Source organism: Amblyraja radiata, chromosome 34 (genome assembly GCF_010909765.2).
Source record: "Amblyraja radiata isolate CabotCenter1 chromosome 34, sAmbRad1.1.pri, whole genome shotgun sequence".
Taxonomy (NCBI): Eukaryota; Metazoa; Chordata; class Chondrichthyes; order Rajiformes; family Rajidae; genus Amblyraja; species Amblyraja radiata.
This window is the reverse complement of record NC_045989.1, coordinates 4,755,127-4,776,730: the sequence shown is the minus strand read 5'-3', so window position 1 is coordinate 4,776,730 and position 21,604 is coordinate 4,755,127. Positions and strand designations below refer to the sequence as shown.

General features: G+C 43.0%; 1 protein-coding gene across 2 annotated transcripts in view; it reads right to left on the bottom strand.

Annotated features, from left to right (window-relative positions):
* The window catches only part of fanci (FA complementation group I), a 99,304-nt gene that overhangs the window by 67,738 nt on the left and 9,962 nt on the right, over positions 1 to 21,604 (bottom strand). For both annotated transcript variants that reach the window (XM_033050313.1, XM_033050314.1), the window contains exons 5-16: positions 16,937 to 17,090; positions 16,728 to 16,785; positions 14,965 to 15,006; positions 14,738 to 14,861; positions 14,216 to 14,301; positions 12,780 to 12,912; positions 10,452 to 10,544; positions 6,854 to 6,990; positions 5,301 to 5,481; positions 4,617 to 4,704; positions 3,159 to 3,289; positions 421 to 491 (exon numbers count right to left, since the gene is read on the bottom strand). In XM_033050313.1, the coding sequence (XP_032906204.1) occupies positions 421 to 491; positions 3,159 to 3,289; positions 4,617 to 4,704; positions 5,301 to 5,481; positions 6,854 to 6,990; positions 10,452 to 10,544; positions 12,780 to 12,912; positions 14,216 to 14,301; positions 14,738 to 14,861; positions 14,965 to 15,006; positions 16,728 to 16,785; positions 16,937 to 17,090 (1,298 nt within the window). The remainder of the gene's footprint in view (positions 1 to 420; positions 492 to 3,158; positions 3,290 to 4,616; positions 4,705 to 5,300; positions 5,482 to 6,853; positions 6,991 to 10,451; positions 10,545 to 12,779; positions 12,913 to 14,215; positions 14,302 to 14,737; positions 14,862 to 14,964; positions 15,007 to 16,727; positions 16,786 to 16,936; positions 17,091 to 21,604) is intronic.

The window sequence follows — 21,604 nt, the reverse complement described above, 5'->3', positions numbered from 1 at the left end:
TGTTTGGTAGCCATGGGAGAATAGCGCAAAGAGTAGAAACTTGAAATTAGAATTCTTATTGAAGAGACATAAGGAACTGCAGATACTGGTTTTCAAAACAAAAACAAAGTGCTGGAGTAACTCAAAGGATCAGGCAGCATATCTGGAGAACATGGATATGCGATGTTTTGGGTCGGGACCCTTTTTCACCTATTCAGTACACTTAATTATACATATTAATAAACATCAATCCATTAAAAATCTGTCATTGTAATTTCTGGTCTTTTTTACACACTCTTGGAATGGTTGTCATCTAGTACATTAAATCATTCATGGAATCTTCTGCATGCTCAGAAGTTAACAATACTTTGCTACCATGACCTGAAGATCTTCTGCAGAGTAAAATTTCCCAGCAACTCCAGATGGCTGTTAGTTACTCACCTGGAAAACATGGCCTTCCGCAAGACCAGAATTAATGAATCTTTCATGGACACGCTGATTTTCAGCAGGGGCTTTAAAAAAGAAAACAGATTACTAAACAAACCATATGTTACTGACTATATATCACGTTGAGAGCATATATGGTAGAGAGCCACGCTGTTAACTGGTTTTGCTCACGCATGCAATGCTGCTCTGTGTTTTTCCCACATGAATGTCAACCAGCTACAATAAAATATTTTGCTTTTCATATATGAAGTAAAAATGTTTCATCAGAATGGCACGGTGGTGCAGCAGTAGAGTTGCTGCCTTACAGCACCAGAGACCAGAATTCAATCCTGACTCCGGATATTGTCTGTATGGAGTTTGTACATTCTCCATGTGACTGCATGGGTTTTCTCCAGGTGCTCCGGTTTCCTAACACACTTCAAAGACATTCAGGATTGTAGGTTAATTGGCTTTGGTAAAATTGTAAATTGTCCCTAGTGTGTGTAGAATAATGTTAATGTACAGGGATCGCTGGTTAGCGCATACTTGATAAGCCAAAGGGCCTGTTTCCGCGCTGTATCTCTAAACCATAACTAAACTAATTCCACTGATAACTGAATCCTGAAACTACATTTTGGCTCCTGCTCATTTCACCTCAGCTTAATCAGATAATGCTCAATACATTGTAACAACCTCCCTCTGCCACTGGATCCTCAACCTCCTGACCTACAGACCACAATCGTTGAGGATAGAATGCAATACATCCTCTACAGTAATTCTCAACATCAGTGCCCCACAAGGATGGGCTCTCAGTAACTCTGATGACAAATTCAGTTGTAACTCCATCTACAAGTTTGCAGATGACAAACAAGGTGGAGTACAGGAAGGAGATAGATAACTTAATAGTATGGTGGCAGGACAACAATCTGTCCCTCAATGTCACCAAGATGAAGGAGCTAGTCATCGACTTCAGGAAGTTTGGTGGAGTACTGCCCCAATCAGCATCAAGGGTGTCGAACTACAAATTATTGAGAGCTCAAGTTACTTGGCGTAAATATTACCAGCGATCTGTCGTACACCAACCACATTGAAGTAACAGCCAAGCCGGTGACCAATGCTCTACTTCCTGAGGAGACAGGAAATTTGGCATGTTTCCAGTGATTATTACAAACCTTGCTTTGGAAACAGCTCTACCCAAGACGGCACAAAATTGTACAGTTGTGGATGTAACCCTCGGACTATCCTTGATCGGACTTTGCTGCTTTATCTTGCATTAAATGCTATTCCCTTATTATGTATCTATACACTGTAAATGGCTCGATTGTGATCATGTATTGCTGCTGGCTGGTTAGCATGCAACAAAAGCTTTTCACTGTACCTCAGTACACGCGACAATAAACTAAACTGATGTAACGCAGTTCATCAAACAGACCAGATTCCCCACCATTAACTCCATCTCTACTTCACACTGCCTCAGGAAAGCAGCCAACATAATCAGACTTGTCCCACCCTCGTTCTTCACCCTGCTACCATCAGGCAGAAGGTACAGAAGCTTGAAAGAGCACAATACCAGATTCTGGAACAGCTCCTTCCCCTCCTATCAGGCTTCTGAATGGTGCATGGATAAGCTAGGATACAGTTGGATTCTCCTCTAGTTCATTGCAGACGTAGTCTCTGGAACTCGTTCATTACGATGCGGAGAACAGTATTCTGTACATTATATCTTTGGCTTTGCTCTATCTATTGTACTTGAATTTAGCCCGATTGTAGTTGTGTATAGTATTTCTGATTGTTTGGACAGCATATAAAACAAAGCTTTTCACTGTAACTTAGTACATAATAAAAATAAATCTGAACCTAAAATGGAAATAGTTAAAGCATTCTTAAATGATTACAACTGTAATGCCTTTATGCATATTGATCTAGGCATTATTCAACCATATGCTGCTGATGGTCTCATTGAAACTCAGGCTGTTATGACAATTGTTGAACAAAACGAGGGAACAGATTGACAAAAGTACATCTTAATTTTCCTGGATTAGTGTATTGGGATGTTTAATAACCAATTCTGACAATGGAGATACAAGGATCTGCAGTTGCTAGTTTTTTTTGCTTCAGGTCAGGACCTTTCTTCAGACTGAAAGAATGCCTATCTATGCCTATCTATGCCTTCCACAGATTTTGCCTGCCTGAGTCACTCCAGCACAATGCGTTTTGAAAACTCTGAGAAAGCAGACTGTTTAAAATCTTGACCAAGAATCTTGTATTGCAAGAGCCGCTGGGTACTTTATTGATCTATCAGCTTGAGCTATCAGCGTGAACTCCTGCAGTGGGATTCAAAATAAAAGCAACTCAAAATAGCTCAAGCTAACACAGGTTGCGGTCCAAGTTCCACACTAAATGCTGGAGTAACTCAGCGGGTCAGGCAGCATCCCCAGAGAACGTGGTTAAACGAGTAACTGTAGCTATATGGATAGATGACTTTTCAGGTCGGGACCCTCCTTTAAACAACCCAAACGTCACCTATTCATGTTCTCCAGAGATGCTGCCTGACCCGCTAAGTTACTCCAGCTCTTTAGTGTTTTTTTATTGTAAACCAGCAACGGCAGTTCTTTGTTTCTACATTTCAGGACAAAGTTCTTCAGTAACATTAGTATATTTTGCAACTGAAAATTGCATATCCTTCTTAGATTATAATCACTCACAGATAATTCTATTATAGAAGTTAACAGTCTAGGACGGCGCTTTTTTACCTGCACGGCCTTTAATAGACCCTGGACTGTGCTGAGGGGCAGGTAGGACAAGTGGTCAAACGCCTCAATAACCTTGGAGGAACTCTCCAGAAGAATGAGAGGTGCAGAGATGACAATATCAGATAACAAGTCTGGGAAATAAAAATAAAATATTTTCCTTTTACACACATTTCACTTCAATGTAACCTGTAAAAGATCCAATTTTGAGAAAGCAAATTACACGGTAATTAGCACAATTAAGAACTTTGATTAATAATAATAATAATAATGGATGGGATTTATATAGCGCCTTTCTAATACTCAAGGCGCTTTACATCGCATTATTCATTCACTCCTCAGTCACACTCGGTGGTGGTAAGCTACTTCTGTAGCCACAGCTGCCCTGGGGCAGACTGACGGAAGCGTGGCTGCCAATCTGCGCCTACGGCCCCTCCGACCACCACCAATCACTCACACACATTCACACACAGGCAAAGGTGGGTGAAGTGTCTTGCCCAAGGACACAACGACAGTATGCACTCCAAGCGGGATTCGAACCGGCTACCTTCCGGTTGCCAGCCGAACACTTAGCCCATTGTGCCATCTGTCGTCCCTTAAATTAGATTAGTCAACATCCGGACAGAATTAAAATAAATTTCAGTTAAAATGGAGACACAAAAAACTGCAGACACTGGAATCTTGAGTGAAACACGAAGTGCTGGAGTGGGGGTTGGGGGGGCTTTTAAAAAAATCTCTTACCTTGACGGATCGTATCTCCATCCGCACCGAGGCCTAACATCGAGGAGTTGCCGGCCTTTGCTGGAGACCAACTTCGGGAGATCCAACCGCGGGAGCCTGGGGACTTTAACATCTTGGAGCTCGCGGTCTCTGGTTAGAGTCCGACTTCGGGAGCTCCAAGCCGCAGGAGCTTCGACCGCCCCGACACTACAATCGCCCCGACTGCGGATGGTTCGACTGCCCCGACCGCGGGAGAATAAGGAGGAAGAAGATTGGACTGTATTGCCTTCCATCACAGTGAGGAATGTGGGAGTCCGCTGTGGTGGATGTTTATGTCAACTTTTATGTAGTTGTGTCTTGTTGCTTTTTTTTTAGCATGGCTGTATGGTAATTCAAATTTCACTGTACCTTAATTGGTGTATGTGACAATAAACTGACCTTTGAACCTTTTAACATGTCAAGGCTGCAGCTCGCAGAACAAAATTCACATTTAATCTATTCACAAAAGCTGCGATCTCGACTGGAACACAAGGATAATTGCAATTGTTGTGTAAAAACTCTATTTGCATGGGAAGAAACTGAATACTAATATCTTTGGATTCCCTGATTCCCAACTTCACCTGCTGTTTGAAAATGTAGTTTGGTGAATCAGCCAATTCAAAGACTAGTTTAAACCAACCTGCATCACCGTCTGCCTCATTCACAATTCATTAAAAATGTTTATGTTATGCAGCTACTTGCCTAAGTACTGACTGATGGGTGAGGATGTCTTTGTCACCACCCTGTTCAGAACTTGCTCCAAGATTTCACTCCTAATTGGCTCATGCACCTGAATAAATGACAGGAGGGAGAAGGTTGGGAGGAGAAAGATGATAATATATATTTTTAAAGACCTTAATTTTGTTGCATATCAAACAGTCTGGATATTCAAAGTATCGTGTAAAATATTCAAAGCAAGATGATTAAATTAAAACAGAGACACAAGAAACTGCAGATGCTGGTATACCAAAAAGACGCACAAAATGCTCGAGTAACACTGCGGGTCAGGCAGCATCTCTGGAGAATATGGACAGGCAATGTTTTGAATCTCGAGCCTTCTTCAGACCTGACCCGAAACATTGCCTATCCATGTCCTCCACAGAGGCTGAGTTACTCCAGCCCTTTTAAAAAAAATTAAAACATATTAAGAAGCACTCATTATTAGGACATTATACATCTCTTCCAGTTGCTCAGATGAGCCTGTGACATTATCTGAAGAACAGCAAATCTTGCAATCTCCTCAGGGATATTTTATCCTCAATGAATAGAAATGAAAATAAACCATTCATTCCAAATCATTCTCTGCAAAATTCATGGTTTATTTCACCGCCTCACTGCAACTAATTGTGAACACATTGGATTGTGAACACATTCTGTCACACTCACCTTGAAAGTTTCCAGAAGAATCTTGGCTCCCAGTCGAGAGGCCTGTTGAGCTGGCGTTTTTGCTGCCACTGGATTGATTTCCACAACTTTCCCAAAAGGACCTCCTTTTGGTCCAAAGGAATCCATGAATATAAATCCCAGCTGTACCAGTGATTGTGTAACGTGGTCCCACCCAAATACACTGCAGAAAGAAACAAGGATAAAGTCTCAGGAGGAATGCAAACATTTATAGAACCAAACTGCAGTGGCTGCCTCTCCAACGGTTCGTCTGTCCTTTCTACTTTTTGTTATTTGTAGTGTGTGTTAAGAAGTACGTTTTAGAGTTCCTTGGTTTGTTTTATGTGAGGGGTGGGGGAACTTTTTTTTTTCCAATCTCTTACCTCGATGGATATGCTAATTTTTTCCGTTATTGTATCTCCGTCCCCTCTATGGCCTAACATCGTGGAGTCGGTGCCGGCCTTTCCTGGAGACCAACGGGCGCTCCAAGCCGCGGGAGTCTGCGGGACTATAACATCGCGGAGCTTGCGATCCCTTTGCCGGGGATCGAAGCACCATACGTGGGCTTTAACATCGTGAAACCCACGGTCTCTGGTAAGAAGAGGTCGACTCGGGAGCTCCATGCCCCGGAGCTTTCCAGAGCTCTCCAGAGCTTTCAACTGCCCCAACGTGGGAGTTTCGATCACCCCGATAGGGGCTTCGATCGTTGGCTGCGGGGGTTTTGATCGCCCCATCTGCAGATGGTTTGACTGCCCCGACCGCGGGAGAACAAAGAGGAAGAAGATTGAATTTTATTGCATTCTATCACAGTGAGGAATGTGGAATGCACTGTGATGGTTGTTTATGTTAACTTTTATGTGGTTGTGTGTCTTGGTGCTTTTCACTTCGTATGGCTTTATGGTAAGACAAATTTCACTGTACCTTAATTGGTATATGTGACAATAAACTGACCTTGAAACCTTGAGACATTATGTAACAATTGTACTAGACATTGATGAGGCCGCACTCGGTGAGTATTGTGTTCATTTTGGTCACCCTGCTGTAGAAGAGAGTCATCGGACTGGGAGTTCAGAGAAGATTAATGAGGATGTTGACAGGACCAGAGAGCCTGAGTTTTAGAGACGGGTTAAACAAGCTAGGACGTTATTCCTCTGAGATCCGAAGAGTGAAGGGGTGATCATATAAAGGTGGGTAAAATTATGAGGGGAATAGATAGGTCATTTATCCCCAGGGTAGGGGAATATGTTTAAGGTTAACAGAGAAGATTTAATAGGGACAGCTTTTTCACACAGAGCCTGATGGGTATATGGAACGAGCTGTCAGAAGTTGGGGCAGGTACAATAACACCATTTAGACAGTAACATGAAACGTTGAGAGAGATATGGGTCTAATCGGGATAAAGGGACTAGCGTAGATGGGGCATCTTGGTCAGAATTAACGAGTTGGGCCAAAAGGCCTGTCATGTGCTATCAGACTCTGACTGATTTGCAGAGTACTTCCAGCAAATTGTTCCAGTTTCGGCATTCACAAAAGTGTGCTTTAGTAAAAGTACAAACCTGTTTGACACAGTCTCCAAAATCATTTCAGATACACTGCATTGAGCAGGGATCAAATCCTGGAGAAATTTTGAATTCTGCTGGAACAGTCTATCCTTAAAACTTTTAATAGTCGATGTTTTTAGAAATTCAAACACCTAAAAAGAAAAAGAAACAAAATCATCAACAAAATCTACCTCCCATAAATGTAAATCCTGTGCACACTTAGCCATGTCAGCAACGAGCTTTATTCCATTAAGTTCAGATAACCAATGTTGAAGATTGTAGATATTTTTAATTATCTTGGAATTAACAAGTGTAAACAGTAGAAGTGCACAATTGAAAGCAAAACAATTCCTGATATCATGTTCAATTATGGCTCAATGTCACCAAGGCCATGAAACTGAAATAGATTCCCGATCTGAACTGTCACCTATCCGTGTTCTCCAAGAATGCTACCTGACGCGCCGAGTTACTCCAGCACTGTGTCGCTTCCCCAGAAACGAATCATTGACTTCAGAAAGGGGACGTCAGGAGACCATACGCCAGTTTTCATCAGTGGGCCGGGAATGGAGAGTGTTAGCAGCTTTAAATTCCAGGGAGTTAACATCTCGGATGACACGTATTGAGCCCAGCACATAGATGTAATCATGCAGGCACGGAAATCGCTATCAAAACATGGGGGGGTCCGGGGATACACAATTTTTTGGCGGTGGCGCGCGCATGCGCACACTCTCACACACACACACGCGAGGCTTCGGGGGCCGCGGGCCCTGTGGACGACAATTACGGGAACGATGGCCCAAGTTTACGGCGCGTGGGGAGAAGCAGCGCTAAACCCAGCTCAACTCTGCCTGTCTCGCCGGATCAGAAGTCCCACCCCCACTGTCTCGCGGAAAGCCCAGATTTCACTGGGTTTTAAAATCCGAATTACAAAAAATGGGGGGGAATCGTCTCCCACCTCTCAAAACAGGGGGGGGGGGGAGGAGGAACGTGTCCCCCCTGCCCCCCCCGGGGATTTCTGCCCCTGTAATTACAAAAAAGGCACATCACATCTCAACTTGGAAGTTTAAAGAGATTCAGGTACCGAATACTCTTTGCAAACCTCTGTGGATGAACTATAGAAAGTGACCTGGTTAGTTGCATCATGGACGGATTTGGCAATTCCAATGCACAGGATGGAAGAGGCTGCCGCAAATTGTGGACTGACCCTGAGACCGATCACGGGAACAGACATCCCACCATCGAAAGCATCTACACGAGACACCACCTCAAGATGGCGGCATTATCATCAAGGATTCCCACCATCTGGGCAATGCTTTCGTCTCGCTGCTACTAACAGGAAGGAAGTACAGAAGCCTGAAGTCCCTCATCACCAGGTTCAAGAATAGATACTTTCCTACAACCTTTATGTTCTTGAACCAACTTGTACAACCCTAATCCTACTTTGACAACGGGGCGCTAGACACCTCTTGCACAACTTACTTTTTTTCTAGTTGTGTTTTGCGCTTTCTCTTTGCAATCTATTCTTTTCACTGTTCTTACAGGATGTGTGCCATTTATGTGTAATTTATGTCTTTGTATGTTGTCTGAGTCTATGTTCCTCTGATTCTGTTGTACGCTCAATTTTCATTGTACTTGTACCTCACCGTATTTGTGCTCATGACAATGAACGACTTTACCTCAATCCCAATTTGCACTGCAAAGCAGATAAACCCAGACTTTCTATCTTGACAACATTCATGCTGTATTACGGTGGCTAATTTATTCCAGCTATTTCATATTTTATTAATAGTCACCTTTTGTGCGGTCTGGATACAAAACGACAGTGCGCAGAGTTCTAACGCTATTTAAATGTAGTCAAATAAATAAATAAAATCTTGAGGAAAGCAGGGGAATATTAAAATGAAGATATTTGCCTGTGTAGAATCATTCTATTCTCGCTCTACAGTAACCATCTGATAAATCAGATAAACAGACTGAATAACTAGGATTATTAAGCAACCTCATTCACTGCTTCCAATTGGACTATAACATATTACGGCCCAATGGTTTATTGGCACTTTATTTCACATGCACCTCGATACAGTAAAAGTCTAATGAAAGATCCCGATTTCTTGATTAGTATGGGTGTCAGGAGTTATGGGGAGAAGGCAGGAGAATGGGGTTAGGAGTGAGAGATAGATCAGCCACGATTGAATGGCGGAGTAGAGTTGATGGGCCGAATGGCCTAATTCTGCTCCTATCACTTATGGCCCAAAACATCACCTATTCGTATTCTCCAGAGATGCTGTCTGACCGGCTAAATTACCCCAGCACTTTGTATCTTTGTTTGTAAACCGACATTTGCAGTGTCTGGGATGTACAGTGACATTCTTAAGAACAATCAGACAGAAGTGTAATAGTTGTAATGTTAGATCAATGGACTTCATAGAGACAGCACACAGAGTCACCACACTTCCCTTCAAGTTCTTAATAGTACAGTCTTATCTTGGCCTTTTCAAAGGTGATTTCAAAATATTAATTCAGAATGTAGTGAATCGTACCATTCAAAATGTAACTAATTGACATAAAATTTGTTTCTCTTGTAATTCTGGGAGAACAAGATCAGCTAAGCAATGAGGATTAAGGCCCAGGAGTTCCAACTCAAGATTCCAACAACACAGGGCCCAATATCAGAGGCTAAACGCAAATTGGAAGAACAGCATCTCATATTTCGCTTGGGCAGCTTACAGCTCAGTGGTGTGAATATTGATTTCTCTAACTTCAGGTAGCCCTGGCAATCCCTCTTCCTCAATCCCTCCCCTAGCTTCTCATTTTCACCCTGCAAACAGCTTACAATGGCCTGTTTCCTTTATCATCATTACTTTTTTGCATATCTTTCTTTCATTGTTCTTTATTCCTCCACATCATCATCCATATCTCTTGTTTCCCTTATTCCTAACCAGTCTGAAGAAGGGTCTCGACCCGAAACGTCACCCATTCTTTTTCTCCATAGATGCTGCCTGTCCAGCTTTTTGTGTCCATCTCCTGCCCAATACTCCACTGTGAATGACAGACAAAGTACCAGGCACTTCATAGCAAATTCAGGGAGTTTCTGCCCAGCTGTTATCAGGCAGCTGAACCATCTTACCAACAACTAGAGAGCAGTCCTGAACTACTATCTACCTCATTGGAGATTCTCGGACTATCTTTGATCGGACTTTACCTTGCACTAAAGGTTATTCAAGTTATTCCCTTTATCATGTATCTGTACACTGTGGATGGCTCGGTTGTAATCATGTATTGTCTTTCCAGTGACTGGTTAACACGCAACAAATGCTTTTCAATGTACCTCGGTACACGTGACAATAAACTAAACGCAAACTGGCCTTACACAAGTAATTACGGACAATAACCTCATAATGGTGATGGGAAGGGGTTAGAGATGATCTGGGTGAACAGTGGAACTTTAGCATGGGCTGGGAATACTTTTTAATTAATTTCTAGACCTATATCCTTGACATCACTAATCTAATGTCTAACGTTATGATGATTCAGTGTGAATATAAGATTCGTTGTCTGCTCTCAACTCAAGTAGATTTTAAGTTAAACAATTAATTACTCAAATTAAACGTACCTGATCCTCAAATCGGTGTATCCTTGCTACCGAAAGCAAGAGAGCAATGCTAAAAGAGCAGAGAACCAAACTAGTGTCCCCTTGTTGCCCAGCCTAGACAGGGGACAAACATAAAACAAGGCTTTTATTAGTCAGAACAATTTTACTTCATTTTAAATACATAAATAGAATTTTGTCGGAAAACCCTATTTTTCGCCAACATTTTTGTTCCTTGAAGGTGGCGTCACAGGTAGATAGAGTGGTCAAAAAAAGCTTTAGGCACATTGGCCGTCGTAACTCACAGTAGTGAGTTCAGAAGTTGGGCGGTCATGTTGCAGTTACATAAGATGTTGGTGAGGCCTCATTTACAGTACTGTGTTCAGTTCTGGGCACCATGTTATAGGAAAGATGTTATTCAGTTGGAAAGGATGTAAAGAAAATTTAGAAGGATGTTGCCAGGACTCGTGGGTCTGAGCTATTGGGAAAGTTTGAGCAGGCTCTATTCCTTGGAGCGCAGGAGGATGAGGGGTGAACTTATAGAGGTGTATAAAATCATGAGAGGAATAGATTGAGTAGATGCACAGAGTCTCTTGCCCAGAGTAGGGGAATCAAGAACCAGAGGACGTAGGTTTAAAGCGAAGGGGGAAAGATTTTATAGGAATCTGAGGGGTAACTTTTTCCACACAAAGGATAGTGGGTATATTGGACGAGCTGCTGAAGGAGGTATTTGAGGCTGGGACTATTGCAATGTTTAAGAAGCAATTAGGCAGGTACATCGATAGGACAGATTTTGAAAGATATGGGTCAAGCGCAGGCAATGTAGATGGGACAAGTTGGTCAGTGTGGGCAAGTTGGGCCAAAGGTCCTGTTTCCATACTGTATGATTCTATGTCTCTATTTTTTTTGTCCAGTTGATGCAGGGAACCTGCTGGCACCAGAGCGATTATTAATACCCCATAACAATTATCATTCAAAGAAACGAGACATCAGTGATGTTAAAGGAAAAATTGCATATGGTGAAAGAGAAAGACACTGTAAATACCATATGCAGTGGATGAGGTAAGACAAGGTGCACATGGACCTCTGTCTCACCTGGAAGGACTGCCGAGATCTCTGGACAGAGGCGAGCGAGGAGATATACGGACAGGTGGTTGCAGGGGAAACTACCTGAGAGAGGGTGGTTTGGGTGGGATGGGATGAGTGAACCAAGGAGTTGCAGAGCGATCCATCTCTGTGGAAGGCAGAAAGAGGTGGGGATGGGAGGAAGTGACTGGGCGTGGGATGAACATTGAATTCACCAATTTCAGGTTACTAACCTACAAACAGCACCTCCTTTACCCCCACTCTTTCCTGCACCCCACATAGATTCACACCTGATTCTCCCTCTACAAGCATTCCTTCACAATTCGCATCTCTTACATACTTACCTTACACTAGTTGTCTTTTTATCTCTGGCCTTTGTCCAACCATCTGCCTATCAAACCACCCTTCACTTGGTTGTATCCACCTATCACCTGCCAGGCTGTGTCCTGCCCCCACCTCTCTTCCAGCCTCCACCCTAAACCAACTCTGATCAAGAAGGCTCACCAGCGTTTCTTCTTCCTGAGGATACTGAAGAAGGTCCATCTGTCTCCTCAGATCCTGGTGAACTTCTACCGCTGCACCATCGAGAGCATCCTTACCAACTGCATCACAGTATGGTATGGCAACTGCTCTGACTCCAACCGGAAGGCATTGCAGAGGGTGGTGAAAATTGCCCAACGCATCACCGGTTCCTTGCTCCCCTCCATTGAGTCTGTCCAAAGCAAGCGTTGTCTGCGGAGGGCACTCAGCATCGCCAAGGACTGCTCTCACCCCAACCATGGACTGTTTACCCTCCTACCATCCGGGAGGCGCTACAGGTTTCTCCGTTGCCGAACCAGCAGGTCCAGGAACAGCTTCTTCCCGGCGGCTGTCACTCTACTCAACAACGTACCTTGGTGACTGCCAATTACCCCCCCCCCCCCCCCCCGGACACTTATTATTATTTATTCAAATCATTTGCTATGTCGCTCTTCCAGGGAGATGCTAAATGCATTTCGTTGTCTCTGTACTGTACACTGACAATGACAATTAAAATTGAATCTGAATCTGAACTCGCTGCACAAATTCAAGTTCAACCAGTCTCCAAACTGCAAACAGTTTCTGTATTCATCTCCTCTCTCATTTGCAATCTGAAGATTTTTGAATCCTATTCCAACATTACCTTTGTTGTTTCATCTCAAATGTTTCACAAGCTTAATGGTGTACTGCACAGCTGCCATTATATATTTTGGCAATAACGATAAAGCAGAAACGAGACTAACGGACCTTCAGATATTTGATGAGTTCACGGCCCAGGTCATGGTCCAATTTGATAGCAAACACAATGTGAAGAATGATGGTTCCCTCTACATGACGGAGCTGATCTTTTGGCACAGAGGCAGCCTCCAACTCCATGGACCTTGAAAACAAAGCACAACTCAGCACGTTAAAAGGAACAGTGAAGCAATTTAGAGAATAGGAAAACCAGAATTTTGATAATAATCTAGTTAATAATGGAATATTTTATGTATTTTATTAAGTAAAGATTAATTTGGGTTTTGGGTTCTGAGTAAATGAAAGCTTTGAAATTTGGGTTCTGTAGAAGGGCTGGGTTATCAGGAAATTGGAGGCCAGCATTCAAACTGCATCCAAGCTGCTGCCTGTTGTGCCCAAGCAAAAGATATTGACAATGGTGAGAGGGGATGTACTTGCTGAGAAGGTTCTGGCTTCTGTAAAAACAAGCCTTGGGAGAGGATGAGCTTCCTGAGAAAGTGGTATTGTCTAATAGCAGGAACTTCTGTGGGCAACTGATAAAGATCCTTACATTGTTTAAGAAGGGTCTGCAAATGATAGACCTTTGACTAACTTCCTGTTATTTGGGGGTTTTGTAACTAAAGTTTGTGATCGATATAACCATAGCATGAGAAGTATTGTATTAGTGACAAGCATGCTTTGAATGGGTAGAGCTGTGATTGATATGTTAGACGTCATTGCTGCAATTCTGTATGAACATGTGACTGTTTCCAAAACAGTATAAAAGATGGTGTTTGTCTTCATTCATTAGAGTGATGGCCGGGGAGGAGTTAAGTATCTGCTGTATGCTTGACTTTGTATCTCCTAGCACTCTCTAGCTAAATGATCATTTAAGCTTGTATTGGTTTTACCTAGCTTATTGTAGTTGGCTGTTTTAAGAAAATGAACCTTAACAATGTCTGCAATAGTTATGAGGCTAAGCAGAAAGAGAGAGGGTATGTGTTGAATGTGGTGGGAAAGTAACAAGTAATTGTACTTTATCTCCATCAAGTCATTCACCGTGTAAGGAGAGCATCATGCGCAGATTTAAAAAAAAATTTAGTTTAGAGATACAGCGCGGAAACAGGCCACTCGGCTCACTGAGTCCGCAACGACCAGCGATCCCCTACACTAACACTATCCTACACACACTGGGGACAATTTACAATTTTACCAAGCTAATGAACCTACAAACCTGTACGTCGTTGAATTGTGGGAGGAAACCGGAGCACCTGGGGAAAACCCACGCAGGTCACGGGGAGAACAAGAATGTACAAACTCCGCACGGACAGCACCCATAGTCAGGATCGAACCCGGGTCTCTGGCGCTGTAAGGCAGCAACTCTACCACTGCGCCAACATGTACTATGCTCACGGTCTTGATAATAAAGGTAGACATTAACCTCTAAGTGAGAAATAGTTAAAACTCACTCAGTTCCCATCTGTTCTTCTTTTTGCAACTGATCCTGCTGATGGAAAAATTTTATGATTCCTTCCAAAAGAATTTTCTTACAGCCCTGTTAAGAATAAGAGAAATAATCACTAAAGTGCACTGGCCGTTTTAATTTTTCAATTCCAACTGCAACGCTTTGAATATAATCATCCCACCACAACCAGAGAGCAGTCTTGAACTACTATCTACCTCATTGGTGCCCCTCGGACTATCTTTGATTAGACTTTATTGGCTTTACTTTGCACTAAACATTATTCCGTTAGAATGTACCTATACACTGTAAATGGCTCGATTGTAATCATATATTGTCTTTCTGCTGACTGGTTAACACTCAACAAAAGCTTTGCACTGTACCTATACACACATGACAATAAACTAAACTAATGTACATTTTATGATTGAAATATGGTTAGCTTGTATTTATTAAAATCCCAAGCATCATCGTGAAGGACTGATGTCATCGTCAAATCTTAGATTGCCACACAACACCACCACCTTACCTTGGCAGAGAGGAGGAGTAACTGGTAGACAAGTGGAGGAAGCTCCTGCAGATCCAACCTGGGAAACATCTTCAGCACTTTCATCATAACAAACTGAAGCTCTTCTGTACTGACAGGTACATCTCTACAGGAATGAGAGTGAACAAGAATGGCCACAGTGTTTATTTAATGAGGAAATTATTATTAAAATGAAGTGATTAAGCTGTTCAAATCAGACAAATTTTAACCTGAACATGGATGCGAGGTGAATCACACATTTCGGATCCCACCTGAAAAATATTCAAAACATTTTCATTTCAAAAATGTAGTCACACCATTCATCTAGCCAAGAAGAATTCCAAGAAACTGTTTAAACACAAAAGCATTATAGCAATTTTATATTACAAGGTTATATAGGAACCTTTTCACACAAAAGCTGGTGGATGCATGAAACGGGCTGCCGACGGAGGTAATTGAGGCTGGGATTAACCCAACGTTTAAGAAGTATTACCGCAGGTACATGGATAGTACAGGGTTTTGAGGGATATGGGCTACACTCAGGCAAGTGGAACTAGTGTAGATGGGGCATGTTGTTCAGTGTGGGCAAGTTGGGCCAAAGGGCCTGTTTCCATTCTGTTTGACTCTATAGCTCTTACAACCCCAATAAAACGTATGCTAGAGTTAGGAGTAGAGTGATGGAGATTCATGTGTATCAAATTCACAATCAGGTTCTTAAACCCATTGCAGAAGGCATCAGCAGCTGCAGACGAGCAGGCCCCACCACCCAGATGATCACCTTCGTGAAGGCCGGAGTGCAGCTGCCAAGAACCACAGCAGCCAGGAATCCGTCAGGAATCCTACCGACTGCGCAGGAATTGCAGCTTTCCGTAGACCTGGTGAAACAGCTGAAATTCCCACAGCACATTGCCACGACCACCCTGAGGCCAGATATCCTCTTGGTCTCAGAGGCGACCAAAAACATCGTCTTGTTGGAACTGACAGTGCCGTGGGAGGACCGTCTGGAGGAGGCCCACGAGAGGAAGATGGCGAAGTATGAAGAGCTGGTCATAGACTGCCGCAAGCAGGGCTGGAAGGCAAGGTGTATTCCCATCGAGGTTGGCTGCAGAGGTTTTGCAGGGCAATCGCTCCACAAAGCCTTGAGCGCACTGGGCATCAACGGAGTGGCGAGGAGAAGGACCATCAAGAACACCACAGAGGCAGCGGAGAAGGCCTCGAAATGGCTCTGGATCGGGACAGAAGGTCCATGGGGAGGAGCGAATGCCACCTGAACACAAGTCGTGGTCTGATCAACCACGGCTGGGTCGCCTGGGTGAGGGTGTCTGATATTGAAAGACCCGAAACACCCAATGACCCCAGGTTACATCACTGATGATGTGTTCAGGAGCATCTATAGATGTATTTGTATCAATACACTAGGCTGAATCAGTAGACTCTCAGATGGACACAAAATGCTGGAGTAACTCAGCAGGACAGGCAGCATCTCTGGAGATAAGGAATGGGTGACATTTCAGGTCGAGACCCTTCTTCAATCAGTAGACTCTCAGTTGAGTTAGTCCTTGCATGACACTAAACCAATTGTGGAAACAGCCATTGGACTATGTATCAGGGAGCTCCTGTAATGATAAGTCTATAGTTACTCCTTTTACATATTGTTTCTGCACATGCTGAATAAAACAGAGACTGATCTCCTCGGGCATTTTGAGAGCAATTACCCACCATTCAAATTACTGAATGGTACTGAATGATCCTGCAACGTTGCCCTGGAGTTAATGGTGTTTTTGGAACAGTACTGCAAATGATACCAGGATATGCGATTTACAGAAAATGCTGCTGATTAAGATTTTTAAAATTGTCTTAAATTATCAAAAACTTCAAGTACAATAGATTCAATTATTAGGTGGCTAATTGCTTCTCAGTTAAATATCAAATTTCCTAAAATAATTCCATCTGGATGTAGTATTTCCGTATAGCCAGACATGTTGCTACTTGCCGACTGGAGCAGAGAGTATTTATCAATTGCTTCTTGTATTCTTCACCACACAACTGACCTGGCAAAACATACACAGAATAAAAACTATGTGATGTTATACATAACAAGCAGCAATAATCCCTTAAAGGTAGATCATTCAAATAACAATAAAGTTTTACGCAGGATTATGGTACATGCTTCACTTCATGCAGTTAACTAACTTTGCCTACCTCCACCATAGCTTAGGCTTTCTTGAGAGGCCAGAACTGTAAGTATCGTAGGGAAGAGATCGAGCGATTTGCCATTCATAATGCTGCCTCCTTTTATGGCATCAACATACAGGCTTGCCAGTTCAGCCAGAGTAGCTCCAGGCAAGTGATGAGCCTAAAATCATGACCACAGGTTATTTTTTTTGTAAACCAGCACTTGCAGTTCATTGTTCACAGGTTCATAAGTAATAGGAACAGAATTAGGCCATTCGGCCCATCAAATCTACTCCACCATTCAATCATGGCTGATCTATCTTCCCCTCTCAACCCCATTCTCGTGCCTTCTCCCCATAACCCCTGACAACCGAGACTAATCAAGAATCTGTGCCTTAAAAATACCCAATGACTTGGCCTCTGCAGCCATCTGTGGCAATGAATTCCACAGATTCACCAACCTCTGACTAAAGAAATTCCTCCTCATCTCTGGTGAGGCCACGTCTGGAAGATTGTGAGCGGTTTTGGGCCCCATATCTGAGGAAGGATGTGCTGGTGTTGGAGGGTCCAGCGATTTACAAGAATAATCCCAGGGATGAATGGGTTAACAGACGAGGTGCGTTTGACGACACAGAGCCTGTACTTGCTGGAGTTTAGAAGAATGAGGGATGATCTCGTTGAAACCTACCAGATAATGAGAGGACCAGATAGAGTGGATGTGGAAAGGATGTTTCCAGTAATGGGAGAGTCATGGACCAGAGGGCACAGCCTAAAAGGACATGCCTTTAGAATGGAAATGAGGAGCAATTTCCTTAGCGAAAGGGTGGTGATTCTGTGAAATACATTGCCACAGAAGGTGTGGAGATCAAGACATTGGGTATTTTTAAAGCGGAGATTGATAGTAAGAGCCTCAATGTTTACGGGGTGAAAGCTGGTGAACGGGGTTGAGGGAGAAAAATAGATCACTCGTGATCGAATGGTGCAACAGACTCAATGGGCCAAATGGCCTAATTATGCCCCTTGAAAATAAGTACATGTTTGAGTAAGGGTGGGGGAGACAGCCTACCTGGGGGCAGCGACAGCGGCCGGGCCTCTGGCTCAAATACCGGTGATGTTGCTCAGAAGGGTAAGGAATAGAAGAGGAGGGCAATTGTAATAGGGGACTCTATAGTCAGGGGGTCGGATAGGCGATTCTGTGGACGCAGACAGGAGACCCGGATGGTAGTTTGCCTCCCTGGTGCCAGGGTCAGGGATGTGTCTGAACGTGTCCAAGAAATCCTGAAATGGGAGGGAGAGGAGCCTGAGGTTGTGGTACATATAGGTACCAACGACATAGGTAAAAAAAGAGAAGAGGTCCTGAAAGAAGAATTTAGGGAGTTAGGTAGAGAGTTAAGGAGAAGAACTGCAAAGGTAACAATCTCAGGATTACTGCCTGTGCCACGCGACAGTGAGAGTAGGAATGGAGCGAGGTGGAGAATAAATGCGTGGATGAGGGACTGGTGCAGTGGGTATGGATTCAAGTTTCTGGATCATTGGGACCTCTTTTGGGGAAGGTGCGACCTGTACAGAAAGGACGGGTTGCACTTGAACTCGAGGGGGACCAATATCCTGGCGGGGAGATTTGCAAAGGCTACTGGGGAGACTTTAAACAAGTATGGTTGGGGGGAGGGACTCGAATTGGGAAAGCTAGCAGTCAGTGTGAGAGGCAGGAGGCGGAGAATGGTAGCACTCTGACCCAAAATGTAGGGGAGAGAGAAGAGAAAGACAATAAACAGAGAATAAGAGAGGGTGGGTTTCTTAAATGTGTATACTTTAATGCTAGGAGCATTGTAAGAAAGGTGGATGAACTTAGAGCCTGGATTGACACCTGGAAGTATGATGTTGTGGCTGTGATTGGAAACTAAATATTCCAGGATTTCGTTGCTTCAGGTGTGATAGAATTGGAGGGGCAAGAGGTGGAGGTGTTGCATTGCTTATCAGGGAAGATATTACAGCAGTGCTTTGGCAGGATAGATTAGAGGGCTCATCTAGGGAGGCTATTTGGGTGGAACTGAGAAATGGGAAAAGGGTAGCAACACTTATAGGGGTGTATTATAGACTGCCAAATGGGGAGCGAGAATTGGAAGAGCAAATATGTAAGGAGATTGCAGATATTTGTAGTAAGCACAAGGTAGTGATTGTGGGAGATTTCAATTTTCCACACATAGACTGGGAAACACATTCTGTAAATGGGCTGGATGGGTTGGAGTTTGTAAAATGTGTGCAGGATAGTTTTTTGCAGCAATACATAGAAGTACATACTAGAGAAGGGGCGGTGCTGGACCTCCTGTTAGGAAATGAGACGGGTCAGATGGCAGAGGTATGTGTTGGGGAACAGTTCGGGACCAGTGATCACAATACCATTAGTTTCAATATAATTATGGAGAGGGTCAGAACTGGACCTCGGGTTGAGATTTTTGATTGGAGAAAGGCTAACTTTGAGGAGATGCGAAATGATTTAAAAGGAGTAAATTGGGACAGTTTGTTTTATGGGAAAGATGTGGAAGAGAAATGGTGGACATTTAAAGGTGACATTTTAAGAGTACAGAATCTTTATGTCCCTGTTCGGTTGAAAGGAAATAGTAAAAATTGGAAAGAGCCATGGTTTTCCAGGGAAATTGGACATTTGGTTCGGAAAAAGAGAGAGATCTACAATAATTATAGGCAGCATGGAGTAAATGAGGTGCTTGAGGAGTATAAAGAATGTAAAAAGAATCTTAAGAAAGAAATTAGAAAAGCTAAATGATATGAGGTTGCTTTGGCAAGTAAGGTGAAAGTAAATCCAAAGGGTTTCTACAGCTATATTAATAGCAAAAGGATAACGAGGGATAAAATTGGTCCATTAGAGAGTCAGAGTGGACAGCTATCTGCAGAGCCAAAAGAGATGGGGGAGGTATTGAACAATTTATTTTCTTCGGTATTCACCAAGGAGAAGGATATTGAATTATGTGAGGTATGGGAAACAAGTAGAGTAGCTATGGAAACTATGAGATTCAAAGAAGAGGAAGTACTGACACTTTTGAGAAATATAAAAGTGGATAAGTCTCCAGGTCCGGACAGGATATTCCCTAGGACATTGAGGGAAGTTAGTGTAGAAATAGCAGGGGCTATGACAGAAATATTTCAAATGTCATTAGAAACGGGAATAGTGCCGGAGGATTGGCGTACTGCGCATGTTGTTCCATTGTTTAAAAAGGGGGCTAAGAGTAAACCTAGCAATTATAGACCTGTTAGTTTGACGTCAGTGGTGGGCAAATTAATGGAAAGGATACTTAGAGATAATATATATAAGCATCTGGATAAACAGGGTCTGATTAGGAACAGTCAACATGGATTTGTGCCTGGAAGGTCATGTTTGACTAATCTTCTTGAATTTTTTGAAGAGGTTACTCGGGAAATTGATGAGGGTAAAGCAGTGGATGTTGTATATATGGACTTCAGTAAGGCCTTTGACAAGGTTCCTCACGGAAGGTTGGTTAAGAAGGTTCAATTGTTAGGTATTAATGATGGAGTAGCAAGATGGATTCAACAGTGGCTGAATGGGAGATGCCAGAGAGTAATGGTGGATGGTTGTTTGTCAGGTTGGAGGCCAGTGACTAGTGGGGTGCCACAGGGATCTGTGTTGGGTCCACTGTTGTTTGTCATGTACATCAATGATCTGGATGATGGTGTGGTAAATTGGATTAGTAAGTATGCAGATGATACTAAGATAGGTGGGGTTGTGGATAATGAAGTAGATATTCAAAGTGTACAGAGAGATTTATGCAAGTTGGAAGAGTGGGCTGAAAGATGGCAGATGGAGTTTAATGCTGATAAGTGTGAGGTGCTACATCTTGGCAGGACAAATCAAAATAGGACGTACATGGTAAATGGTAGGGAATTGAAGAATGCAGGTGAACAGAGGGATCTGGGAATAACTGTGCACAGTTCCCTGAAAGTGGAATCTCATGTAGATAGGGTGGTAAAGAAAGCTTTAGGTGTGCTGGCCTTTATAAATCAGAGCATTGAATATAGAAGTTGGGATGTAATGTTAAAATTGTACAAGACATTGGTGAGGCCAATTCTGGAGTATGGCGTACAATTTTGGTCGCCTAATTATAGGAAGGATGTCAAGGATAATAGAGAGAGTACAGAGGAGATTTACTTGAATGTTGCCTGGGTTTCAGCAACTAAGTTACAGAGAAAGATTGAACAAGTTAGGGCTTTATTCTTTGGAGCGCAGAAGATTAAGGGGGGACTTGATAGAGGTCTTTAAAATGATGAGAGGAATAGACAGAGTTGACGTGGATAAGCTTTTCCCACTGAGAGTAGGGAAGATTCAAACAAGGGGACATGACTTGAGAATTAAGGGACAGAAGTTTAGGGGTAACATGAGGGGGAACTTCTTTACTCAGAGAGTGGTGGCTGTGTGGAATGAGCTTCCAGTGAAGGTGGTGGAGGCAGGTTAGTTTTTATCATTTAAAAATAAATTGGATAGTTATATGGACGGGAAAGGAATGGAGGGGTATGGTCTGAGCGCAGGTATATGGGACTAGGGGAGAATATGTGTTCGGCACGGACTAGAGGGGTCGAGATGGCCTGTTTCCGTGCTGTAATTGTTATATGGTTATGTCATATGGTCTCTGGTAATTTGTTCCATAAGTGAAAATGTTGCTC